Source organism: Aristolochia californica, unplaced genomic scaffold (genome assembly GCF_029961685.1).
Source record: "Aristolochia californica isolate CCGP_79_NKW_82.1479 unplaced genomic scaffold, dmAriCali1.0.hap1 SCAF_14, whole genome shotgun sequence".
Classification (NCBI taxonomy): Eukaryota; Viridiplantae; Streptophyta; class Magnoliopsida; order Piperales; family Aristolochiaceae; genus Aristolochia; species Aristolochia californica.
Genome location: NW_027181815.1, coordinates 1,468,220 through 1,495,291, shown reverse-complemented (window position 1 = coordinate 1,495,291; position 27,072 = coordinate 1,468,220). Strand labels below are relative to the sequence as shown.

Genomic DNA, 27,072 nt, shown 5'->3' with positions numbered 1-27,072 from the left:
GCATAGGCCCACAGAATGAAAAAAAAACGAATACGATGAAATTGACGGTTGGGATCCATGGAGCCATTCGAAACGTGTAAATTTCCAATGAATGTTGTCCTTGTGGGCCCTAGGTTATTTGTACTGAGATGTGAATCCTTTGTGGTAAAGAAGTAATAATCCCCCCAATCACGACTCTTTTATATTATATCAAAAGCTATCCGCTTTTGTTGATTTCTACGATAAAATGCACAAATAAAATGCACCACGGCGGCAGCTCTTCTGGTTCTTTCTCATCTTTCGCAGGTAGAGTCTCCTTCATTTTCTGCTTGAGAAACTTGGCGCCTTTCTCAATGTACATGTATGGGATCAAAAGATTACAGTTCGTGAAGAATGTTGAGAGCATTCTTTTTGTCGCTCACAAGGGACAAGACGGTGGCTGCGATGTGTTTCGGAGTGAGTCCTGCAGCTTCCACCTGATCACTGGGAGAACCATGGTCGATGTATCTGTCTGGAAGCGTCATCGCCCTCCACTGCACATCAACATTATTATAATTTTTTTCTGGTTTTAATGAATCATAATGTGTGAAAATTAAATTTACCTTGAGATTCCCATCAAGGAGGCCATTCAAGGCTAAGAAGTGAGAGACGTGAGCTCCAAATCCACCAAGGGAGGCTTCTTCAACCGTGATCAGCACTTCGTGCTCATTTGCTAATCTTCTCAGCAGCTCAGTATCTAGAGGCTTGCAGAAACGGGCATCGACAATGGTAGCAGAAACCCCGACCTCTTCGAGTATTTTGCCTGCAATGCAGCAGTTTTGGACGATCGTTCCGAAGCCCAAAATGGCGACCCTGCTTCCCTCCTTCAGCACCCTTCCTTTCCCAATCTGCATTAAAGAAAGCATATCAGCAGTTGGTCAATATCACAGCATGTTGAACCAGGGTCCTTGAGCTTTGCAGACTTGAATTACCTCTAGGGGAGTGCCTTTGTTATTGAGTGGAAGAGGGGAGCCGATACCATTTCCCCTGGGGTACCTGAAGCAACTGGGCCTGTCGTCAATGGCTGCCGCCGTAGCAACCATGTGCATAAGTTCAGCTTCATCTGCTGGTGCCATGACAACCATGTTTGGTAAGCATGCCATGAAGGCCGTGTCGAAGGCTCCGCAATGGGTAGGTCCGTCTGCTCCAACTAACCCAGCCCTATCCATTGCAAATCTCACTGGGAGCTTCTGTAGATCGACGTCATGAACCACCTGCAACAGACCATCATTCATAATGCTATCTCTCAAATCTTCATTACATGATTCGATGGAGTTTACCTGATCGTAACCTCTTTGAAGGAACGAAGAATAGATTGCAACGAAAGGTTTGAGACCCTCGGTGGCCAGCCCTGCAGCAAATGTCACTGCGTGTTGCTCAGCTATCCCGACATCAAAGCATCGATTAGGGAGTTGTTTCTGGAACAGATTGAGGCCGGTTCCTCCACCCATGGCAGCATGGATCGCAACAATCTGGTCGTCGACCTGGGCTTCAGCGATTAGAGATTCAGCAAAATATTGGGTGTAGGACTTGGTGGGAGTCTTTTGCTTCATCTGTTTCCCTGATTTTGGATCAAACTTGACAACACCTATTGATCCAATCAGACATGAATTTCAGTTTCGAAAAAGAAAAGACAGGTAGTAGTGGTAGTGAAATGAAAGTGTTGAAATATTCACCATGCATTTTGTCAGCCGCCACTTCTGCAGGCGGATAGCCTTTTCCTTTCTCCGTGATGATATGAACAAGGACGGGGCCTGGAGCGGGCATGGCCTTCACCCGCTCAAATATGTCCACTAGGTCTTCTACATTGTGCCCATCTACTGGTCCGATGTAGTAGAGACCAAGCTCTTCGAATAGAGTACTGACTGGCATAGCCATGAATTCTCTTGCGTACTCCTCCACTTTCGTCGCAATCTCGTACGTCTTTCCGTCGATTTGCTTCACAATTCCCTGCCCAATCGTTCAAGATGCTCCTCAGTTCTCATTCGATTTGTGTATTAGAAATTAACCAGTGCGGAATTAATCTTGACCTACTTTGGCTTCATCACGGAGTCGGCGGAGCTTTTTGCTGGACTGAAGCCTGGTTAGGCACTTGCTGAGAGCTCCGACAGGAGGAGCTGGGCCGTCAACAGTAGCCGTGGGAAGGGAGACTTGCTTATTGTCGTTGAGCACGATTATGAGATTCGAATCCAAATATCCAGCATTGTTCATGGCTTCAAATGCCTGGCCTGCAGTCATGGCTCCATCGCCGATCACAGCAATTACGTTGTTAGTCTTCCCTGACAAGTCCCTTCCAACCGCCATGCCTGCGACAATGAGAATGTTGATTAATTAGATCTAACGATAGAGAGAACTTTTAAATCAATTTAACAACTTAAATTTCTGTCAACTACCTGGGTATAATCAGCGGGAAGAAATTGGAGACGAAGAACAGGAAAAATTAAAGCACTTATGAAGAAATTGTTCATACCCAGTGCTGCCGAGATGCTAGTAGAGCTATGGCCTGCTCCAAAGGCATCATGGGGACTCTCATCTCTCTTGGGAAACCCTGCAAGTCCTGATGTTTGCCTAATCGTATGCATTCTTGACCTCCTTCCTGTTAAGATCTTATGCGCGTAGGCCTAACCAGTACACAAATTGCGATCGCAAAACGAAACGCAGGATAAGTACATTGCTAACTGTTAAAGAATAATCTTATATTTAATGAGATAAAAGATCTTGAGTTTATTAGTTGGCAGAAGAGGTTTTCAAGTTAGCTAATCATTTTAGGATAACCCTTAGACCCAATTTAACATGTTATCAGAGCAACCACTCAGTACATGGGTTTTCTATCCAAATTATCCACATACCGCACATGAGGGCCTCCACCCAAATTATCCACGTACTTACATGTGAATAGAGTGTTAAGGAATAGTCCCATATGGGTTAGTGAGATAAAAAAATATTGAATTTATTAGTTGGCAGAATGAGAGGTTTTTTAAGTGGCTAGTGACCTCGGACCCAATTTAACATTTCTTTTAAAAAAAATCTTTACAAAACGAGAAAAAACGGAGGGAAAAAATGGAGTTACCTGGTGGCCGACATCCCAGATTATCCTATCTTCGGGGGTGTCGAAGACATAATGTAGTGCGACTGAGAGATCGGCGGCCCCAAGGCTTGCACTCAGGTGCCCTCCTATTTTGGCCACTGTGTAAATTATCTCTAAACGGAGTTCATCAGCGAGTATCTCAAGCTCCTGAAAAAGGGGAAAAAAATTAAAGAATTAACCCACGAAGAAATTCTTCCGGTATCGACTTTTTCGATGACTGGGATTGATGAACTGAAGTGTTTACTTTGGTCGAGAGCTTCTTCATGTGAACTGGGTAGTTTACAGTATCCAGGATGGGAGTGGAGGGCTTCTCCCCAGAGAAATCCAGAGCTCTTCTCGTCCGGTTTTCTTCTGTCTGCAGAGGGAGAATCGTGTCCTCTTGTCCATCTCTCTCCTTTCCTGCAGCTACTGATACCTGAGCCACGCCACAAATGAGAAAAAGTAAAACTTCAGAATCTTTCTCAGCATGGAAGTTTTTATTTTCAGAAGCTAATTGCTCGTGGATTCACCTATCTAAAAGCCTTTTTTTTTCTTCTGATGTGAAGACAATGACCAGGTAAGGAAAAAGTTATTTTTTGTCTTGAAGTCTAATTTGTTACATGAAGTGAAAAACTTTCTCCAAAATTCAAACTTGAAAAGGAAGGTTCGTTTCTAGTCAGAGAGATCGTTTTATGAAAAAGCTGGTCTTTCCAAAGGAAAGGTAATAAAAAAACATTTACTTGTCTGTTAGCAGTTGAATAGCAAGAACTAAGAGATCTAGTTTCTGATAAAGTGAAGCAAACTAATGTTTCTTGAGAGCATTGAAGCTTCCCAGATTTAGAACACGTAAACAGTTAGATCAAAAGAGAGAAGCAACTGTCTATGTTCGTTTCCTTGGAGAGATCTAAAAGGAAAAATTATGAGAACATTCATTAAATGTACTGAGATTAACCTGACGCTTGTTGCATCGGAACGCCGCCGTCGCCGATGATAAAACTTTGGACGATGGGTATCCCCATGCAGAATCGGTTGCGGGGAACCTGCCACTCATGACGACACGACAAGCAGCCATTTCTGGTTTGAGACCGCCCGCGTTCGCAAAGTGAAAAACAGAAGTGTCTAGTTGCAGGAAGGAGAGGGGAGGAGGAGAGCAACTGAGTGTGAAGAAGGAGATGAGTTTGGCCAACGATTGGAGCCATTTAAAGAGAGTTGGCTGGTGAGGCAGTGATGGGAACTGCTCTCCGCCATTTCATGTTTACACAGGTTGCAGATTTACGAGCATCTGTCTACGTCATCGGCCGAAACAAATCAAATTACCTCGAATAAATCACTCTCGTCAAATCCGCAGGTAAAAAGTGATTGTATTTGATCTTATTTATTAAAACTCAAACAAATTCAACAGTCGTTGATTTGTATCCCAAACGCTTCTTCGTGGGAAAAAGACAAAGAAATGTTCTCTTTTTCCTCTGATATTGCTCTTCCATTTTGATTCACCCGTTCTGAAAAGCTAAAAGGACTCCCCAACAAATCCACAAAAAACAAAGACATCAAGCTGCAGTGGCAGTAATGGCTGCAGTTAGAGATTAAAAAAAAAAAAAAAAACCCAGTAACATTTGAACTACCAAATCGAGGCTTTTTGAATTTCGTCTAACAGGTAGGAGGACCAAGTCCAGGGTTGCACGTGAATCTCAACTTCGGATTGAATGCCGGGAGATGATTGATGTGATGACAAGGACAGATCGAAAATGTGAAACATGAAATTGGTTCAGAATACCATTAAAAGATTAATTGCTCACTGCATCCTAGGCTGCGCTACGTAAAAAACGTTTCCATGTCGTAGAAATGATGTGCACGGAAAGGAAGGAGCATTTATTTTTCAGTCGGAACGAGTAACATGCTGCGTTTACAGAAACTCATCAGATAAGACACGGAAGAAAGCGACGATGGTCGATTTGCAGAGTGCGCGACTTAAAAACAGGCGTTTTACATAAGGAGTGAGGTTGGATTTGGAATGGTCCATAATTTGGCAAAAACATGTGGTTTAGTTTTTTCTATTCAAATAAGATGCATTTTGTGGCCATCTTTTTCCCATACAAGCACGAATTCATTGAAACCAGGCAATCCCTGCTCCCCATGTCTTTCCAAGAGATGTAGGGGTAAGGCAGGACTGTCTTAGGTTGCAAAAGGAGACGATCCCTCATCCCCCAATTTGTCTCAGAATGGGGGGGAACCCTCCTATCATAGAGAAGAAACAAAAGGGAGAAGGAAAACCTCTTCCTGGAGAGGAAGAACACAGATGGGTTCTGTCTCCTTCCTCCACATGAGACCTCCCCCCGTTCATACTCTTTTTCTTTTCCAGGAAAACTGGAAAAAAAAAAATTAGAGCAACTATTTCATGTCGGTGTTGTTTGATCACCTCATTGAAAGAGCTGGATGAGTGAAATTTCAGTTTTGTTAACCCTCTGTAACAGTTTGCAGCTTTCGGTAAAGATTACTATACCATGAGCTGGACAGAACAGCTAAATAATAAACAATTAATGTAAATAAGGTGATTTAAAAGTTCTTATCAGTTGGAAAAAAATTAAAAAAAAAAGTCAAAACTCTGATGACAGCGTTGTATACTGTCCACAGAAAATAGGATCCGATGATGAGGCAACACAAAATGTGTACGCGCAAAAGATTTTAGCAAAAAAGATACTACTTGAGAAGTATACTCAGAAAAATAAATCATCCAACACATACAAATTCCTGTAGCAATCTCAAGCTGCAATTATCTAAATCTTCCTCACTGTGTTGGCTGTAGTAATACAGTACATTGCCTCTTCACCAAAGTTTAGCCACCTCCAGCTTTGAGAGTGTTACTTAACCTGCATTACATAAGATTCTGCTGTAAGCCCATATGCAATCCGTCAAAAGTCTACTAGAGCAGTTCTAGTGAGCCATTAAAGCAAGTGAACTTTCTCTGTTCTAAAAATGTTGAGGCAGAGGCTTGAAGTTTTCAACCAAGACTAGGAAATAACACCTTTTTTAACTGTCAAATCAAGTCATTGTAACAATCAATGTAATACTTAAAAAAAACATAAACGCATAGTGGCTAACTCTGCTTACCAGTCCATGCCTTCCAATATTCCTTCACCCTTTATGGCTGAAGTTTTAAAGATAGCCCACTGCCGGTTTTTAATCTTGTGCAGTTCCAATGCTTCTGTTATTGCTGCATCATCAAGCGCACCAGGTAGATCCTGTGCAAAATTAGAAGGATACAGATAAGTTTTCTCATCATAATACAAGATATGCTATAACTAATGGTATTTATATAAGAATGACTTTTGGAAACTATGACTTCCATTAGTAGCATTGTTGAAAAGAGCAGTTGTGAGCATACTTGAAGCCATCATAATGACATTTCCCCCTGAATGTAACCAGACTAAAGTACTGCAAGGCACTGAACAGTGTGTGTGTGCATGTTAATGTTGCTCAAGAAAGCCATTGATGAGACATTGTTTCCAAAAGTCGTAAAAGTTGTAGGTGTAGTTAAACATATAATTTATATTGAAAAAAGAAATGACAGCAAAAAATAATGGAAAGAAACAAACTGTTACCCGTAAAACATGTACAAAATAATAACAGAAAAAGATACAGATAGGCCACCAAAGTCAAGGGGAAAGAGACAAAAAAATATATAGACCAAGCTAAATGCATTAAGAATGAAAATTGAGTTTTAGTTCTCAAGGATGACGTCAAAGAATGCTGAAAACAGACTACAAAGTGAAGATGAGATGAATTATTTATAAACAACAATAGAAGTTGGAATGTAACAGCTTAGAGTTGCATCCAGAACAGTGTTAAAGTAATTAAAATAACAAAACTTGCAAAAAATAAAGACAAGAAAGAGGAAGAGATCAAGAAGATCCCATGCTATTCGCATTCTTGAAGAAAAAGACAACCGAAATTATTCGAGTTGCAGGAGAACTACTTGAGATTCACCATGAACATTGTGGGTGACGGTGACTAAAAACAGGTATAGGCAGAACAACAGATGTGAAAAACTCAATTCTCTCATACAAGGGAGGTAAAGAGTGGATGCATTTTAAACAACTTATGGAGATCTACCAGACAGAACAAAAACCTGCACACTGTCCATATCGATTTGGAGAAAGCATGTCACAGAACGAGCACCCAAGAACCTAATTTGGTTGGTATCAGAAAAAAACAAAAAAGTCTTCAAAAGATACGGGCATCACCAAAGATATAATTAAGGTGTCCTAACAGGTTCAAGAACAAGCAATGGGAAACTTTATGTCAAGGATTTGTTTTATGCTTGCCTACCAATAATAAGGATTAGCATTAAGCTCATATATTTGGCATTTATCATGGATGAATAAACGTCAACGGAATCAAAAGATAGTTGAATGTTTTGTAGAAAATTTGAGTGATAAACATAAACAACTACAAAAACATTAATAAATGAGCTGAATATTCCAACTTTAGCAAACAAAACCAATAGAGTATGAGTGGGAAGATTGAAGATCAAATTATACATTTCTGCTGGATAGGTTCAAAAATTCAAAAGGAAAAAAAATATATAGTGGAGGATATCACACACAGAACAAATTATCTGAAAAACATGAAGATTACAATGTAAATGCGCAGTATTAAAAAGTCCCACTGAAGGCCAGGGCCGTTGTTGAACTAAACATGTTTTAGGAGCAGACCGTTCAACGGAAAAGAAGCATGTTAAATGTACTGAAGGGTAGTTTGGTCATTTCACAGGGTTCTGATTGTAGCTAGAATAGTGTAATTAGTTACAGGAAGTCTAGAAGTACCAATCATCCAATTTTCAGAATTTTTGGACTTGTATATATGGAGATATAAGGTGTACTAGTTATAGGGGTGGTAGAAATGTCTTTTCTCAATACCGACTTAAGTCAATAAAAGGGATTGGGGGTCATGCACTTCCCCCTAATCCAGAATCACATTCTTTTCAGTTTTCTGGCTCTCGCTCTCTTTTTTTTCATCTCTCTCTGTCAACCCTAACTCACTCAATTTCTCACAAAGCATCATGTAGAAGAAGGTAGGGGATGCAAAGATGAGAATGTCCAGATTGATGAGTCAAAAATCAGTAATGGCATATATAGAGTTGTTAATAGCAGCACCTACAGACAAGAAAATTAGTGGCCCTGTTAGGACCAACAATAACATCATTCTTTGGATTTATGTGCTTTCTAGATTTGGGCTGAACTTATGTTTTCCTACTTTCAAAGCTTCATTCCTCAGTTTCTAGCCTTCCTTTACCAAAGATGTGGATCACTATGTGGCAAGTTGTGCCTTGGCATTTTGGGAAGGAAAGAAATCAAAAACCTTTTTCCAAGAAGAGGAGTTCACTTGAAAGTATCATCAAGAAGTTAGTACTCTTGGTCATTGCTTGGCTTGGGTAGTTGAAGGACTTGAAAGAATTTGCTGGTCCTTTGAAGATATTGAAAGTCAATGGCTCACCTCTTCTCCTGTCATGATTCTACAACTAGGCCAACGTCTCTCCCTCCTTGGCTCCATTGAACTTAAAATTTTTACAGGAGTTCTACGGGTAATCCAGGTCTAATGGTCTGTCTTTAGGATTCCAATGATGCTACTCTCCTTACTACTTAGGCCCTTTCTTATTAATAATACTAAGCAAATGAAACAATTACTAGAGAACTCCCAATGGAGAAAAGCTATGAAAAGAGGAGGGGGACTTAGGGCTCTTATGAGGGAAGAACAAGTTTTCTAACCTCTTTAAGATTGAAGGTGATTCCAAGCTTGCTGTACAATAGTGCAAGAACAACAACGAACCACCATGGAGATTTGGTTATCATTGATAGAATTCTTGACATCTCTCATTGTATTCACATTTCTTCGTTTCATGTTTTAAGATATTTCAATCGTTTTACATTAGGGGTCTGTTCTTTAACGACCCATTGTGCACAATTTTCCCCTAGCTAGCTTTGCTTCGTAATTTTTTCTTGTTTTCCTTAAAGAAAAGTCCAACTATTAAAAAAATAAAGAAAGAAAATAAGTGAGAGTCACTTGAAACAAATTGAGCAACATTTTGAAAACTGAACTGACCATCACACTGGACCTTGGCCCATTCCAGACCCAATAAGATCAGGTTCAACCAATACATATTTTTTCAGTATATTTAACCACAAATTAGTGGGCCAGCAGACTGGTTAAACATTTACAAATGCATATCACAGGTTAGCCATTTGAATCCTCTCCTTAACACAAAATATTTTCCACTTGTCTTCAAACATTTAGCAAATAAGCCAAACTGGACCCTAATCGAACTAGTTCACAGATCAGGTCCTCCAAACTTTAGCCAAGAGCAGTTATTTGCAACCAGTGTTGTCAGAACCGGACCGGCCAGTTCAACACGATTAAACCAAAACTGAAGCCCTTTCCAGTTCTTGTACTACTCATAACAGGATTTGTCTGAGAACAGAGAAAACCAGCCAGTTGGGCCTATTCGACCATAAAACAGACCAATTTCAAAAATATGGCTATAACGGTGAAAAACAAGTGAACTTATTTTAGGTGGTGGAGGGAGGATTGAATTGCAAACCTAAACTATGCATGGGTGCATGCCTAACCAATCTAGCAAACCACTGCTTTATGTCTAAATACAATGAAAGAACATAATAATAAACCTATAGGTCGCATCCCATTTCAGTAAAACTACCTGTTGAACCAAGTCTAACCAGATTAAACCGAAATCTGCAATGCCTTCCTTTTAATGGCTAGTTCGGTTTTAAAAACACTGTTTGCTACATAAGAACCAAAAATAACTCCAGTTCTGATTCAACCAGGTTCAACCAACCGGTCTGGTTCAATTCTGATATTGTTGAGTTTGGCTATGCAAAAGGAATCACACAGAAGAGAAGAGATTTGTCAAAGTCGTTTGATGGATAAACAATAAAGAGCCAAAATTGACCTGGATGGGAGTGAACATGGAGTCATCAAATGACATAGCAGAATGGATGCAGATTCGTGCAGTGCACCAAAATGAGGCTGGGACAGGTTAATGACAATGGCATCTTTAAGGCTTTTGCAGTTTAGTGCCTCTCTCATATATATTGTGATATAGTGGTGCTTCGACCCAATTGACTACTTCCTTTCAGGCAGTAACTAGTAACATAATGAACATAGAAACCATCTTCTGGCCCACTTGGGACCATTCTAATGCAACGGTCTGAATAGTATTGAGGTCGGTTGGTCTAGAGATACTATTCATTGGTGCTTTACCAATTCCCCTATTCATGGAATCAACCAAGGATTAAAGCTCTTCATATCCACATTGGATGGAAGGTAATTTACCTCATGTAAAGAAGGAAGAAACTGATAACTTACGTTACGGGAGGGTTATCGAAAGAAAGCTTTAGTGAGGGCAAGTCATCTTTTGCGGCCTCTATGGATTGTTACATGTACTTTTTTTTGGTACCCTTCACTATGCTAACAAATGAAAATAATTAAAATTAGTCTGGCTTGAAAAATATTTGATACCAGATCAGTCAGTGTTCTCGACAGAGTTACACACCAAACTACATGCTTGATACATAGAACAGGAAAAGGTTTTGCGATTCCTTGTAACAGAAGAAAGGTGGCTATGAAAGAGGATCAAGTGTAATCCAATTAACATGGAGTAGAGCCATAGAGATAGTGGTTTCTTCCGTGTTTAGAATAAAATTCTGTAGACATCATCAGCATAAATGAAACATGTAACAATAGAAACCTTATACCTAAAGACTGTACATGAAGGTATGAACTAGATTAATAGCAACAATGACTATTTATAACTCCATTGCCAAACTTTTTATTTTTTTTATGACGATGAGAAAAAGACTATGATAGAGTATAGGTGAGGTACAAAGAGCTAGCATTTCCATTTAAGGAAACATTTAAACCCTGTCCTTCATTAAGAAAAATAATAAACACATAAATCCATTGGCAATAAAAAAAGCTGCATGCCCAGTGAAATGAAATGGTTGCTTTAATCAGCTCCAGCATTGGGTCAGTTACAGGGGATACCACTCCTATTGTTAGGTTAGCTGATTACTACAGAATATAAATTGAACAGAAATAAAAATACAATAACAGATGCCAAGATTTGTTTGTTAAGTCTCCAACATATAAAATAACAAAGGTGGAAATACCCAGTTAGTCCTGCTGAGTAACCCAGGTCATCCAAAGAACCAAACAAGCAATTGGATTTTTCAAGTGTCTGAATTCCAGGTAACCAGATGAGGCCAAGATCCTGGTCCTGGCTCCACCACACATGGTTCATCCTGGACTTATTGCATCAGTAACAACCCATTTTAAGCAATGAAAAATGAAGAGGTGATTCATAACTCTACAATCTTTGTCAAGTTACTCAGGCCTTGTAAAGAAAGACCAATACATGCATGCACGCACATATATATAGTTTATCTTTCAGAGGAAGAAGAAAAAAGGGAAAAAGGCAACATGTCACCTGCTTGTTTGCATAGACAAGAACAACTGCACCCTTTAGCTCTTCTTCCTACCAAAGTAAAAGAACGACTCAGCCAAAAATCTCAATCAGTAACTCTATACTACAATTTAGGCAAGGGACTTAAAATGACAATTTTTTTTGCTTGGAGACTTCTTTTCTATTGAAGATGATGATATCTAAATATTGAAAGATTATACAAAGCACACTTCAGAAAATAAAGATATACAAAATGGTCAAAAGGTCTATCCGAAAACGGGAGGTTTATCACTATCCAAGGTTCGAAGCTCTTCCCTAGCTGATTTTCGATGCACTTCATTGCTGAAGGAGACTCCATCACAGCCATCAGTTGGGCCTCCAGGAAGAATACTTCCCTTGGGAATTTTTTTATGTTTTTCAACCAGATCGTAGACATTTGTAACACTGTTGCACTCACTGGGTCGCATGCCCCTAAGAGCATAAAAGGGATTGCAAACACCTTGACTAGGGAGGGAGCCACTTGGAAAAATCTCATTGTTAGCACCTCCTTCCCTATTATTGTTTCTGCTGTACTCTTTTGTTTGACATCCTTACTGAGATTTTTTAATTTGCTCATCGTAAATTTTTTGCTCGTTGTGGAGCCTTCTTAATGAATTATGTTTCTCATTATTATCATAAAATAAAATAAAAGTCCAAGAGCTCTTTTCATTATTGACACACCATTTGAGGGTTGTAAAGATGATTAGTTGATGCAAATCCGGGAATAATTCCATACCTCCAAGATGGCATGAAATTCTTCTTTAGCTATAACAAGTCTATCTGTATCACTCGAGTCAACAACATATATGATAGCCTGTGTATTTGGGAAATAACATCTCCAGTATGGCCTGCAGAAGTAAGAATGTTCAAACATAAAATACTGCAGCATAAATGTAAGCAGCTGTTCTGAAACTGCAACCTTTCAAGAAAGGGAGTTTAAGAATGTGACACAATATGTGACTTGGGCCTTTGGTTCAATGTTCACATGGGGAGATTTCCAGTGTGAAGTCTTGGATTCAAGTCTCACTAGGGTAAAGGGTCTGAATATTTAAAAAAAAGTGACATTATCTAGTAACTTGATGATAATAGTTATTGAACAATCTCCAATGGTCACAACAAGTAACATTATCAAATGTGGCCCAATAAAAAAATGGTCTGACTATTCATCTTTGTAGGAAAATGCTCCCAAAATAAAAATTTGAAGAAAAAGACAGAACACTAAGAAAAGAAGAAAAATAGTAATGAGACTAATCTATTAGTTGATACTTTTGTATATGATCATACAATCACATCACCTTTCACAAGAATTTATAGTCCAAGACAACAAAAATAATGAACGTGTAAAAAAGTGATAATAAAGAAGAGAAAAAGGAATGAAAGAAGAAGAGTGAAGTGCATGAAGGAGATAAGAAGAAGAATGCAAAGGAGCACCTGTTGGGAGCAGGAATTCAAATTCCCCCTTTCCCATAAACTCGCATAAGTGAAAATAGTGTCAATTCACAATACTGCCCCTCCATACAAAAACCTTTATATCTTCCTAAATGACACTCAAACTATACTGAAGATTGAAAAAAATAAAACTCTAAGGTAAAGACAAACTTCCTAATATTTTATGAGGGACATATAACCATATAAAATTACCAAACTATGCCTATACATATATTTTAACAGAACCAAATCCTGGTTTTTATATGATTTCTAGCTACAGCTCGAAACTTTCAAGTAAGACATCCATATCCTATTAAACACTTCCAAGTCATCTTTTATCAGTCTTTCAAGACAGTTATCACAACAAAATACATGAAAACACTAAATAAAAATCCAATCATCTCCAAAAAAAAGAAAAGAAAAGTAGATCACTGTCATCTAGTTGATGGCTTTGGGGACGCACCAATGCAGTTGGCTACTCATCTAGGTGAGCCACTTCCGTACCATCAGGGACAAGGAATAGACAACTTCAAATATTAATGCTTATTACATGAAAATGCAGGGCATAAAACAGTCTTCTACAAGTGGATGCCATGCAATAGGATGTCCCCCTTCAGGGTCAAACTTATGAAAAGAAACAAAAGGATTTAGACCTATGAGAGGATAACCCTATAAGGCTGCAGAAATTATTTGATAACCACGTTTCCAGCCACTAGCTTAAAGAACCTGCATGGAAAAAATCTGTACCCTAATAGGTCCAACATCTACTAAAGTTCTAATTTGAACTATGTCAGATCACTCAACTATTTATCGAATATCTGCCCAACAATGAGTCTCCATCTCTGTCTAATCTTTCCACACTATGCCGAATGGTTTCATAAACATACTACATACACATCATATATCTCTTTTTTCTTGGTAAAAAATAGCATGTCTCTTTAATGTAGCCTACAGAACAAGAAGGAAAAGAATAGTCCTTAAGCAGTACCTGATGCTTGTCTGGCCCCCTGTTCCATAAAAAAAAACAAAAAAAAAAAAATAGTTCAGACTGGAGAATAGTCCCAGATAGAAGAATATTGAACAAGGGCAACTAAAGTATGAAAAAGTGCCACCAAATAAGAAGCAACAAAATAAGCAACACATATTGCTGACAACTGATTTAAATGATATGTAGTGCCTACAAATAGAAAAAAAACTTAAATTGCAGTGTGCCATTGGAGTTCCCATCTTGTTTTCTTTTGAAATAGAAATTCATCTCAACTTATGTAACATGAGAAGTGGTCATAAAAATTTACGTAGACCGGTTCCAAAAAAAATAATGCCAAAGTAGAAAACAAAAAAAGAAGGATGACTAATACCAGGTAATTAACCAATCGACATCTACGAGAAGCCAGATCATCACCAATACCAACAACCAAAAAAAAAGAAAAAAGAATTGAAATAAAAATCAGTTTCCATGTCTCTCCCCATCCAAAGACAAAGGTAAGTGAATTCATCCCAAATGGGCCACAGAAAATGCAAATGTCATTAAACATCCTGAGCTTCATGGCTAAATGACTGTTACTTTGACAAGTGTAGAAGTTCCAAGTTGGATAAGTGAACTTCCGATAATTGAGTCCAAGTCACATTGTTCAGTTCTCATGTTTAGTTCAAGTAGCAACAAGCAAACTCCAACTTTTTTTTAAGGTAACAATGACTGAGACTAAGAAGCCACCAATTACAGTTATCTTGATTTCTCCAACTTCTTTATTCGATAGAATGCAACAAATGGATTAGAAAATCAAACAAAAGTTCGATCCCGGAACGGCAAATACAGCCGCATAGCAACCTACCAAGATCCCAGACTTGAAATTTGATATTATTGTACTGCACCGTCTCAACGTTAAAACCAATAGCTGTAACCAGAAAATAGTAAAATTAGAACAAAAAAAAAAAAAAAAAAAGTAATTGAGCATGCCATGATCTGAAAATCAAGTGTCAGAAAACATTAGAAACAGAAAGAGAAACACAATTACCGACTTGGAATTGTGGAGACTACTTCTCCCATCTGAAGTCGATCTGAAAAAGAAAACCGAAATTAAGGCCCTATTCAGGAACAATTTGAAAACAGATTAAAACGAAGAGATCAGGAGTGATACAGAGAATTGTGGTTTTTCCGGCATTGTCGAGTCCGAGGACGAGGATCCGTGCTTCCTTGTTACCGAACAACGAAGAGAACAATTTGGTGAAAACAAGACCCATTTCTCAGAGCGTGAAGCAGAGCATCAATAGCAGAAGATCCGCGTCCTCTAAGAGAATCGGGAGAACTACTGAGCGGATCCCTAGCTCCGCTCTCTGAATAAGAGAGCGTCTTGAGACTGTGAAATGCGAAATTTTGTTCGATTAAAAGGAGAATTGCTTGAATTGGAAGACAGGGGAAGCAGAGGGGTTAACGCCTTGGGGGAACTCGTTGTTCCAAAATAGTCAATGTAGCCCACAAGTTTTGGCTACTGATTTCTTACACTACCGGCCCAGTATGGATCCTGAACGGCGCGACATCTTTGATAAGGCAAGGGCTTTCTTACTTTTCGTTTTTTAATCTGTTCAGTCATCATTTTAATTTTTTTACCTAATTTCTTATAAACAAATATAGAACAAAAATGCTTTCTTATACAAGCATTTTTAGGTCATTTTGTTTTACTGCTAATTATCGGAACAATTATGAATAATTATTATTCTATTTATCCAATCATTTAGGTACGTATAAAGATTGATTATAAAAATTACCTTATTAATATATAATATTAGAAGAATATTTTAAATCGTTCCAAATTAGGTTCAGAAAATGGGGATAAATTTTAAAAAAGTCAAACTCGCCCATTCCATTGGCCATTCCGGATTAAGATTTGTGAGTTTTAACTTGAGAGGTGGTTTAACCAAGAAAGGTGTTTTTCTGAGTCACTTTTGAGTATGATACAGAATTTCCTGCTTCAAACAAACCCAGAGAAGTGCAAAAAGCACAAAATGATGTTCAATGATATAGAATGTGACTCTCGTGAAACGAATTACATGAGCGGAATCACTGGATAAAATTGTAAAAGTAGTGTATTTCAACATAACACCATCCAGCTACACCATATCCATGCCTAGTTCCTATTACGAGCCCTGCAGTGACAACTACAATATAACCTCAGAAGCATTTATTGAGAACAACAAACATAACCCGGGTTCCTTTGTAAAAAAAATTAATGGATTTCTCTATCTCCCTTCTTATAGTTCGAGGAACACAAATTCATCTATGGCAGGAACCTCTCCTATCTTCATGAGGGTATCCTTATTTGGTTCCTCATCCACTCCAATTGCCATAATAGCTTGCTTCCTAGGTGCTGTCCTCCCCACGCTCATGAAATTCACATTCACGTTCTGCTCTGCTAGAATATTTCCAACGCTTCCTATCATGCCAGGCTGGTCCGTCTGCTTGCAGAGTATTAGGTTACCCTCAAGGCTCACATCCACACTGAAGGACCCAACTCGTGTCAGGTGAGGCACGCCATCCTTGACCCTGCCTTCAACCCTTATCTCACCAGACTCTGATAAGGCACTGGCGAACTTGGATTTCACATTTGCAATTTGGACTTGAACAGATTCAAGTGGGAATTCAGGAGATCCGTCAATCAAAACACGCTCCTCCGAAATTCGCAGGCCTCTTTGCTTTGCAATGAAATCAGCATTGACCAGATTAACAAAGGAACTGGATATGGGTTCAATGATGCCCTTTGTGATCATGGCTCTAAGGAGTCTTGTATCAAGGTCATCTTGGTTCCTAGATGACATGTAGACCACCTTGACCCACTTAATGCCACTTCCTCCAGCCACCAATTGCACTGCCAGCCGACCAAGCTTCTCGGCAAGAAGAACATAAGGAGCCAGCTCTGATAGAACCTACTCAATGGAACTCATTTACAACCCCAGATGGCGGAAAGTGAAATATGAAAGAGAAATTGTAGAGATTTTACCTCAGTAGGTACCATAGGGGCATTTACAGCAGTTGCAGCAAGTTCACCATTTAATGCACCCAGGACTGCCTCTGCTATCTCAATAGCTACACCTTCCTAAAATACATGAAGTAGTTTGAATGTTTAGGCATAGAACTAGCAAACAACAGTGAGAAGGCCAAGGAAACAAGCCAGACCTGTGCCTCAGTAGTGCTTGCCCCCAGGTGAGGCGTACATGTAACATTTTCATGTTGCACCAGTTTGCTGTCTTTGGGAGGAGGCTCTTCTGTGAAAACATCAAGTGCAGCCTGTTCCATACAGAGAAAATTTTAGTAGCAGGCCAAACAAACTCTTAAACGAATGCTGAAAATTAAGAAGTCTCCTAATAATCTCCAAAAGATTTTAAATTGAAAAATACCAGAAGACTTTGATAATACACCAACAAAAATACAGTAGATTAGAATGAGGATCTAGGAGAACTGATAGGAGAACTGATATTCTTCTTTTGAATGTTCCAGGGAAGATTTAGATTCCACCAAAATTTCACCCATTAGAAGGGATGAATTGGGACTACTAAAATTCACCTCTAACATACTCACCATGACATAATTTAACTTGAAAATTACTTTAATATGATCAAACAAGGACTATAAAGTGTACCTGGGCAACTGTTCCATTATCAAGTGCTCGAACCAAAGCCTCTTCATCTATAACTCCACCGCGTGCAACATTAATGATCCGTACCCCCTTCTTCATCTTTGCAAAAGCTTCATCATTGAAAACTTTTGAAGTAGAAGGTGTAAGTGGCATATGAAGTGAAATGAAGTCTGCAGTTTTAATAGCCTCATCAAAAGATACCAGCTCGGCACCAACAGCACGAGCCCTATCAGCAGGAGCATATGGGTCATGGGCAATGATATGCATTCCTAAGCCCTTTGCACGTCTAGCTACTTCAGATCCAACTTTCCCAAATCCCATTATTGCCAGTGTTTTTCCAACCAAAGAAACACCAACGTACTTATTCCGTTGCCACTTACCTACAAAGGATAGTGACGTTATAGAAAGGCAGAAGGCACTGACAGGAAATTTACCACCATTCTATTTTAACTACATGGTCTCCATGCTTACATAATCTCATAGCCTAACTATGGTTAAAAAGAAGGGGGGAAAACTGGTGGAGGGGTGGAAACAACAACTATCATCGAAGCTATATGAGCTGACAAAGCATTTTCAGAACGACACATCAGATCAAATACTTCTTAGATCACGAGAAACAGCTAGCCTGGGTCTAATAGAATTCACAAACTACAAGTGCAAACTCGCTCTGACGGGATCCGGATCATTCCACATGATGACAAATTAAAGAAAAAAAAACAGATTAAAACAAACTAGAACACTTAGGAGTCGACACAAAATTCAAAAACCAGAAACACTCACCGGCCTTCATGGACGAATCAGCCGGCGCAACATTGCGCGCCATGGAGGCCAACAGGGCGATACCATGCTCGGCCGCGGCAACGGTGTTAGCAGTGGGCGCATTGACCACAAGACAACCGAACTCTGTAGCCGCCTGGAGGTCGACATTGTCGATCCCAACTCCAGCTCTTCCGACCACCTTCAGCCTCCCCTTGGCGGCCTCAAAGACCTCCCTCGTCACCTTGGTCCCGCTCCGCACAATAAGAGCGTCCACAAGGGAGATCTTGGAGCGAAGCTCCTCAGGCGAGAGGTTATACGAACAGTCAACGTTGGCGAACCCCTTGAGGACCTCAAGACCAGCATCACTGAGCTTCTCAGCCACAAGGATCGTAGGCTTGGAGCCCTTGGTATCGCTCTGGAAATCCGCAACGGAGATATCGGGAGAGGCAAGAGCATTAACCACTCTCGCAGGAGATGAGAGTGCGCGACGCGAACTGCTAGAGATCAGCCTCAGAGAAGGAAACGAAGAGTAAGCCGCGGAAGATCTGGGAAGAAAGAACTTAGTCGACGAATTAGTAGAAGAAGAAGGAGAGGAAGAAGGTAGAGAAGGAGCGAAGAGGGAATTTGCAGAAGCAGAGGCCATGGCCGGGCAGGGAGGAAGAAAGAGAAATTTTGTCAAGTGGGAAGATTCGGAAGCAGTTTCAGCGCGAGATTTTATGGAGACATTCGGACCGTCGGAGACGGAGTGGCAAAAAAATAGTCCGATTTTGGGGGAAAAGACGGAGGGATGGAAGAGAAAAGTGGAAACCCGAAAATGCGTGAACATTCAGCACCGATTTGACTCCATCCAATCCGTCCATCACACCAGAGTCGGGTGTCTCTGTAGGTGGCACCAAACCCACCTGAGCCATAAGTCGGCAAAGCAGTGAAAGAGAACAAAATTACGTGGAAGTGGGTTCTTAAACCTAAGAAATTTATAAAAAGGGTGTCTTTGGAAAAGTAAATAAATATCATAATAAATATTTCCCCTTAAAAAAAATTAATATATGTGAAATTTTCGATATTTTTTTCTTCTTTCTTAATTCATCTTAGCTTTAAGAAATATTAAAAAGGATTAAAAATGACTACTATTGTTCAAATAAAAATTATAAAAAACAAATTAAAAATCATTAAAGCGGTATTATCTCATATTTTAAATTTAAATTTAATTATTTATTTTTATAATTAATTTATTTTTAGTATAAATATAAACATTATAACTAATTTTTTTGTTATTTCTTATAGAGTCACAAATGCAAGACAAAGGATTAAAGAAATTTTTTTATAACAAATTTTAATAAAGTAAAAAAAATAATAAAAACTTCAGTAAAAAATACATAGCAATAATTAAATAAGGTTTGGCGCAAAAGTACGATATAATCTTCAAAGGCTCAAAGCCTCTTCAGATTAGGGGGGTTATTGCACTTACCTAGTGTAAGTGTAGGGGTGGCATCGAGTCGAGTCGAGCCCGAACCTGCCTATGTTCAAGCCGAGTTTCGAGTCGAGCCTTGTCTCGAGCCTAAAATTGTTATCGAGCTCGAGGCTAAAAATTTTAGCCGAGCTTCGAGCCGAACTCGAACCTCAACATACATTTAAAAAATTTCAAAAAATATATATCAAATAAATTATATATAAAATTATACATACATTTTACATAAAATTGGGCATGACCTATACATAAAATTATGCATAACCTACATATATAATATATGTATAAGATTGAGGCATAACCTCTTCTTAAAATTGAGTATAATCTATGTATATAATACCTATATAAAATTCGGCATAACCTCTACTTAAAATTGGGCATAATCAATATACATAAACACTCCGTAAATACTCCATAAACACTCCCTAAATACTCCATAAAATTATCTAAACACTCCATAAAATAGTCTAAACACTTCATACATTGCATAATATTATAAATAAACTTCATACAATAATCAAACACAACAAAATTAAATGAAATATCACTATCAATTTACAATCACCCAAATAAAAACTATAAATCCATTATAAAATTACAAACTATAGTTGTTTCTCTTAATGCTAGAAAATAATATACGTCCCTGCATGAGCAAAATCTCCACCTATGACAAAAACAAAAAAAATAAAATTAGTTATTGTCAGATAAAAAAATACTCTTCCACTACTAGTTACTTAATGTCGTTAAAAATATTAAAATTACCATTATGAGAGAAACATGAAAAATCATGTAGCTGGTAGCATTATCTCTACGCTCTTCTTCTCAGGCTGTAATCATAAAACAAAATTTTAATAAATAAAACTAAAACATATACTAAAAAATATCATAATAAAGAATTGATCAAAGAAATTCACCTTTTGATTTTTCTTTACACTGTGAAGAACCCAAACCCAATCACTGCCACAAATCAAAGCTTGAACTGTACTTGGTGCCAAGGAAGAATGATATGAGTCTATTACTCTACCACCAACACTAAATGTAGACTCTGAAGCTACTATGGATATGGGAATTACAAGGATGTCAGCTGCCATCTTAGATAATACCCGAAATTTCATATGATTTACTTTCCACCATTCTAAAACATCAAATTCATATTGTGAAGTTTTCTCATAACTATATACACCTTCTTCAAGATAAATTTCCAATTTTGACCTTGGTGAATTAACTACATCCTTTTGTTTCATATAACTCATTAACTTTGACCAACCTGAACTTGATGAAGGCCTACGACTTATGGAAACACCCATAGAGCTATTACTTGAAACAATCTCTTCATTTCTAATATCCACATTATATAAGGATACATATTCATCGTAGATCTCATATAAAGTGTGTCTAACTAAATTTATATTCATCGTAGCTTCCTCCTTAGAATATATCACTGGAAAACACATTTCGATCAACTTTAATTTGACCCTTGGATCCAAAACTGAAGCAACAGCCATCAATAAATCGCATTCACCCCAATACTTCTCAAATTTCTCTTTCATTCTACTAACCATTGTCCTAATGAAAACATTTTCATTTGTAGAATAAAAATCCAGAACTTCTTTTACCCTATATACCTCACTAAGGTACAAATTAGAAGTAGAGTAGTCACTCCCATAAATTATATTAGTAACTGCATTAAAAACTTCTAAAATCTCACACACCATGTCAACCTTTTCCCATTCATCAAAACTTGGCAAACAATCATATGTTGGTTCTCTAACTTTAAATCTAAAGAATGCATCTTTGAATTTTAATGCAGAATACAACATGTCATAAGTGGAGTTACAACGAGTTGGACAATCAATAACCAACATCTTTTCACCAAGTTCTAATTGTTGTACAATTTCAGAAAAAGTGTGAACTCTAGTCTCAGACAGATTTATGAATTTGACACTTTCACGCACATTATCAATGATATCCTTAATCTGAACAAGACTATCTTGGACTAATAAGTTCAAAATATGAGCACAACAACGCACATGAAACAACTTTCCACCACACACCAAATTTTTTTTCCTTGAAAAATCTTGTTTCAAAACTCTAATACAAACATCATTATATGCAGCATTATCAACTGAAATACTAAAAACTTTATTTTCGATCTCCCACTCTTTCAAACACTTGTAAATAGCATCTGTTATATCAACGCCACGACGAGGAGGAGGAACATGCACAAAACTCAAAACTCGTTTTTGTAGCTTCCAATTACTGTCAATAAAATGCCCAGTAATAACCATGTATTTAATTTTTTGATTTTGAGACTTCCAAAGATTCGTGGTAAGACTAATCTTGTTAATCTCTTTTAACAAAATTTTCAATTTCTTTTTCTCTGCCTCATACACCTCCATACACTCCTTCTTAATGGTCTTACGGGATATTTTCTCATAATTCATATTTGTCATCTTCATTACAAAATTAAATCCCTCCTCTTCTACTATCATGAATGAATGTTTATGCATAAGAATCCAATGAGCAATGAGTACTCTCATTTTAGCTTGATCATATTTTCCTCCAAAATCCATAAAAGGAAGTCCAGATGGACTCTGATTAACATTAGACCCCACTCCCACTGGTTGAAAATTTAAGGTTTTTTGTTTTCTCATTGCCACTTTTCTACTAGTGCAACGTTTCAAAGGTTGACTCATATGTGTGGTCACTCCACTACTAATAATACTCAAATTGATTTTACAATGAACACACTAAGCCTTTTTTGTACCATTAAGTGATACTTCTTTGAATTCCAACCACACATGAGATTTTTTTTGTCTTTTTGAAGTATGAGTAGAATCACCTTCATCCTCATTTATGGTAATTTCATCTGGGCCCACTTCTATGACAGAGGGTAGTGACTCTGGTGGAGTTGAGTCACTATTTATAGCCACACTAAAACTAGTGTTAATTATTGATGCCAATTGAGGAGGTGTTGCCATTCTTACTTCTACAAAAAAACAAAATTACAAATTAAAAACATAAAGAAAATAAAGTTATCCGAACAACAAAGATCTTACACATAATTTAAGATACTTGTCTATTCTTAGAGGAAGGTACGTGACATTGTGACAATCGGGAACGACCCTTGTCTTTCAATGCAGCGGGGTCTCTTTGAGCTAGTAGCCCTGCACCCAATAATTTCCAGTCCAATATACCGATCCTTTTTTTATATATAAATTTAAAAACTTCTAAGAGAAGGAAATAAGCACACCAACATTCTCTTCTAATATTCTGATGAAATTCAACCTCAATACCAAGAATTTAATGATAAAAATGAAAAAAAAAATCACCACTTACAGAACTCGAAAGTGTGTTCACCGTTCAGGATATCTCCAAAAGCCTTTCCAAGAATGAAGGAGCACAACTTAAACGAAGCGAGAGTTAGAAATTTTGTAGGGTTAGGTCAGCGACAAAAAAAAAAAAAAAACATTAAATAAAAATCTTACCTCCCGTCGAACCGTCGCTTTCGTCTCGTTAGCGAGGAAGAACTTCGGATGAAGAAATCGAAGAGGAAGGATCAAAATCGATTGTAAAAAAGAGAGATAATTTACATCCGTCTATATCTAACGTATCAATTCAAGGAAATATGAACATTTGACAAGGTTTAGGCATCATATATCATCCAATGAGTAAATTTAAGACATCAAAGGTTCACACACAAGATCTCAATTTCCAAAAGACAGAAAAGGAACTATCAAATCACTTTTGCTAATACATCAAGCCATATAACATTTTAGAACAACAACAGATATAAGTTCAATGAGAATTAAGAAAGAAGGACAAAAACTAACTTTTTTTATTCTTTTTTATAATAAAGAGAAGTTGGATGCAATTAAGAAAGCTCCTGATTCCATTAACTATAATAGAGTATTATTGAACAGAATATGTTATCAACACTCAAAATCATGAAATAAAATTCCATTGCTAAAATATATCAAGTAACAATTTGAATACCATTGCTGTTTATTGCTGAAATGTATCATAAACGTACAAAATTTTATAAGAGGTCAGACACCTAAAAATAAGAAGGCAAAAAAGAAACAAGATCCCACAACATAAAAATATTTGAAAGTCTAGAATAATAACTTCATTTATGAAGAACAGTGGAATTTGAGCAAAAAAAATCATTGATAACCAACTATTTTCAAACATTATAGCACTTGAGCTTAGTAAGTCATTTTGAGATATACAAAAACATAATAAATGACAAGGTGGGGGATTTTTCTCCCCCACCCTTCCTTTCCTTCTTGAATGTCATAACTCAGTACGAAGTTTCTTGGCTCTCAGCCAGCTAGGATGCAATTGATGGCACACTCAAGCAAAAAATAAAAAAAAATAAAAAAAATTAAGAGAATAAAATAGGTCAACCTTATACAATCTGTATAAAATGATCTTCCCAGTACGTTGTGACAGTGCATTACCTTCTACCATTAAATCAATAACTCACCGTTTCAAAAAATCAAACAGTATCAACACTCAAAATCATGAAATAAAATTCATACCAGTTTTCTTCCAATGATTTCTTCCCGAGTGTACTTCGAACTGTCAGCTGCAAATATTTGCAAAAAAAAAAAAAAAACAGAGCTAAGGAAAAGTACATTTACTTACAGAAACAGAATGTTTGCCATTCGGATATCCAACAAGATTTTCCAAGAATGAAGGAGCACTGCTGAGAAACGAAGCGAGAGTTAGAGATTTTTTAGGTTAGCTCGGCGACGAAAAAAAACAGAAAGATTAAATAAAAATCTTACCTCCTTCCGTTGAACCGTCGATTTCGTCTCGACGGCGAGGAAAAACTTTGGATGAAGAAATCGAAGAGGAAGAAGAGAAAGAAATCGCAGAGGAAGAAGAGATAGAAATCGTAGAGGAAGAAATCGAGGAATCGAAGAGAGAGAGGGAGAACGAGGGATTTGAAGACCAAATCCCCCATTTCCCCTGAATACCTGCCGACGGACAACGATTTCCACAAGAAATCATGCTGAAACGGCATGGAAATGGCAGAGTGAGGTATGGGTTTCACAGGCGAAACTAAGAGAGGTTTCCCGAAACAAAGAGAGGTCTCCCAATCCCCAAATCACTCGTTATATTAACGAGTCGGCTCGCGAGCCAACGAGCCAAACCGGGCTCTGCTCGAGCTCGACTTGTTAATGTAAATGAGCCCATTTATGAGTTCGAGCTCGGCTCGAGCTCGAAATATAACGTTTTGAACCGAGCCGAACTCGAGCGGCTCGAGAGCCGGCTCGATTCGAAGGCACCCTTATGTAAGTGAAAGTAAAAGTGAATTACATAACGTAAATGAAATAAAAAATGAATTAGTTGTTGGTGTTAATGTGGTAAATGTGTATTATCAAAAACACTTTTTTTGTATTAGTGACCAAAATGAAAAATGTAAATAATAAATTATTTTTTATAATATACCTAAATGGATCATATACATAAACAGGTAATAAACTTATTACTACCTTAACCAATAATTTAATGTAATATTAAACGAAGAATCATTTTTTCCCTCAATCATTCAAGCTTCAATCCCAAAATCTGTAACAATACATTAGAGAGGACCCAAGACACATAACCAACACGAAAGCAACAAAAAGGAGAAACAACGCACCCTGATAACGCACTTTGTAAGTGCTGGGGAAAGTGGGTGAAAGTATCATGAAAGTGAATCACTTGTTTGTGTTAATGTGCACAATAGAAACTGCAATGTAAAGTATTTGTTTGTGTTAATGTACACAATGGAAAGTGCAATGTAAAATATTTGTTTGTATTAGTGTGTACAATGGAAAGTAAAATGTAAAATATTTGTTTGTGTTAATGTGCACAATGAAAAGTGTGGATTTTTTTGTGTTAGTGTGCACAATGGAAAGTGCGGTGTAAAATGTAGAGATACTATTTATTAATAAAATAATTTGATATTTTTTATTTTTAGAAAATTAAATTAATATTAGTAAATAAATAAAATATATTAAATATAATGATTAAACAAAAAATTACTTTTATAATTGCAATCAAATTATAATTTTTTAATATATAAATATAAACTAGTTATATAAAAAGGATATTTTATGATATAAAGTTAGTCTATTAGTAATATCAAAATAATATTAAATTATTAATTAAAGATATAAAAAGTAAAATAATTACACAAATACTTATTTTTATAATATAAAAAAATTAATATAATTATTATTTTTAATATATTTAAATTCACACTCTTAAACTATGCAACGTAATAATAAACTGCAACTTTCACTAACACATGAAAAACTCATTAGGAGACCACATGCAGAAGCACTGCCGGTTGTCAACAACAGACATTTGATTTTAGATAGTTCCTATAGCTAAAGTAACTAAAATCAATCACAGACATAAAAACTGCAAAATCTGGCATCCTTGCATAGGAATAGCCCGAATAGGCATATCTAAACCTGCAACAACTTCTTTCCACGTCCAACTCCGTTTTCAACCATCATCTGCACAACTATATGAAATGAGACTAGTTACACTTACAAACCACTAAATCAGGGAGAACTCGCTAACAAAGAATTCTCCTCGTCTGTTAAAGATCCGAACTTAACGGGTCTTACGATCCGAGATTAACTGGTCTTGATCCGACAAGAACGGATCTGTAACTTTAAACGGGATTCGTTCCCTTATATGTAAACGTATTCTGAATGTATATTTTCATATCGGAAATAAAGAATTTTACATGGTATCAGAGCGACGATCTTGAGATCGCTCTTTCTATTTTTTTCTTCCCGTCTGTCTCGTTGCCGCTTCCGATTCCGGCGACGTTTCCGTCGAGGTCCGAATCCTCGTTCGACGGACGGAGATAAACCTGCGCCGATCGTTAAAAGACGCAACAGGAGTTCTTTTATTGTCCACCAAAGGTCTCCCAGATCCGGCCACTGCGCCGTCCCCGCCACCGCCTTCCGGCCTTCCTCTGCCGCAGACGACACTCGCAAACCGTGCTCCGACGTTTTGCGCCATCCCGCCTTCCGTTCCGGCCAGTTTAATTTTCGTCGCTCTCTGTCGGCAGAGACAGAGACGAGAAAGAAATATTTACGCGTTGAATTAAATCAACGCTTTATGGTCCGAGCCAAAGTTTGAGCCGAGCCGAGCCAAACCGAGCCACTATACT

General features: G+C 37.7%; 3 protein-coding genes across 3 annotated transcripts; all 3 read right to left on the bottom strand.

Moving 5' to 3' along the window:
- Positions 1–156: 156 nt before the first annotated feature.
- Positions 157–4,200, bottom strand: LOC137949656 (probable 1-deoxy-D-xylulose-5-phosphate synthase 2, chloroplastic). The gene is made up of 10 exons (XM_068795776.1): positions 4,038–4,200; positions 3,351–3,521; positions 3,089–3,253; positions 2,489–2,639; positions 2,053–2,324; positions 1,695–1,968; positions 1,299–1,606; positions 951–1,232; positions 582–866; positions 157–512 (listed from the first exon to the last, which is right to left on the bottom strand). Exons 1-10 carry the CDS (start codon positions 4,155–4,157, stop codon positions 357–359), a joined length of 2,184 nt encoding a protein of 727 aa, XP_068651877.1. The 5' UTR covers positions 4,158–4,200; the 3' UTR covers positions 157–356.
- A 1,402-nt stretch (positions 4,201–5,602) lies between these two features.
- LOC137949700 (ADP-ribosylation factor 1) lies at positions 5,603–15,475 on the bottom strand. Its single transcript, XM_068795845.1, has 8 exons — positions 15,167–15,475; positions 15,048–15,086; positions 14,861–14,923; positions 14,017–14,035; positions 12,337–12,448; positions 11,586–11,633; positions 6,194–6,324; positions 5,603–5,952 (listed from the first exon to the last, which is right to left on the bottom strand). Exons 1-8 carry the CDS (start codon positions 15,267–15,269, stop codon positions 5,919–5,921), a joined length of 549 nt encoding a protein of 182 aa, XP_068651946.1. The 5' UTR covers positions 15,270–15,475; the 3' UTR covers positions 5,603–5,918.
- A 545-nt stretch (positions 15,476–16,020) lies between these two features.
- On the bottom strand, positions 16,021–19,209 carry LOC137950488 (D-3-phosphoglycerate dehydrogenase 1, chloroplastic-like). The gene is made up of 5 exons (XM_068796973.1): positions 18,440–19,209; positions 17,663–18,039; positions 17,200–17,310; positions 17,024–17,119; positions 16,021–16,949 (listed from the first exon to the last, which is right to left on the bottom strand). Exons 1-5 carry the CDS (start codon positions 19,059–19,061, stop codon positions 16,278–16,280), a joined length of 1,878 nt encoding a protein of 625 aa, XP_068653074.1. The 5' UTR covers positions 19,062–19,209; the 3' UTR covers positions 16,021–16,277.
- Positions 19,210–27,072: the final 7,863 nt, after the last annotated feature.

What these genes read in the sequence shown, in the direction of transcription:
- LOC137949700 (XM_068795845.1), bottom strand. Translation starts at nt 15,269, where the DNA reads ATGGGTCTTGTTTTCACCAAATTGTTCTCTTCGTTGTTCGGTAACAAG. An exon ending in AGTAGTCTCCACAATTCCAA is followed by an intron (nt 14,924 to 15,047) that starts GTCGGTAATTGT and finishes TTCTGGTTACAG; the next exon opens with CTATTGGTTTTAACGTTGAG. An exon ending in AATTTCATGCCATCTTGGAG is followed by an intron (nt 11,634 to 12,336) that starts GTATGGAATTAT and finishes TTACTTTGGTAG; the next exon opens with GAAGAAGAGCTAAAGGGTGC.
- LOC137950488 (XM_068796973.1), bottom strand. Translation starts at nt 19,061, where the DNA reads ATGGCCTCTGCTTCTGCAAATTCCCTCTTCGCTCCTTCTCTACCTTCT. An exon ending in TGATTCGTCCATGAAGGCCG is followed by an intron (nt 18,040 to 18,439) that starts GTGAGTGTTTCT and finishes TATCCTTTGTAG; the next exon opens with GTAAGTGGCAACGGAATAAG. An exon ending in ATAATGGAACAGTTGCCCAG is followed by an intron (nt 17,311 to 17,662) that starts GTACACTTTATA and finishes TGTATGGAACAG; the next exon opens with GCTGCACTTGATGTTTTCAC.
- LOC137949656 (XM_068795776.1), bottom strand. Translation starts at nt 4,157, where the DNA reads ATGGCTGCTTGTCGTGTCGTCATGAGTGGCAGGTTCCCCGCAACCGAT. An exon ending in GGCGGCTGACAAAATGCATG is followed by an intron (nt 1,607 to 1,694) that starts GTGAATATTTCA and finishes TTGGATCAATAG; the next exon opens with GTGTTGTCAAGTTTGATCCA. An exon ending in TCCTTGATGGGAATCTCAAG is followed by an intron (nt 513 to 581) that starts GTAAATTTAATT and finishes GTTGATGTGCAG; the next exon opens with TGGAGGGCGATGACGCTTCC.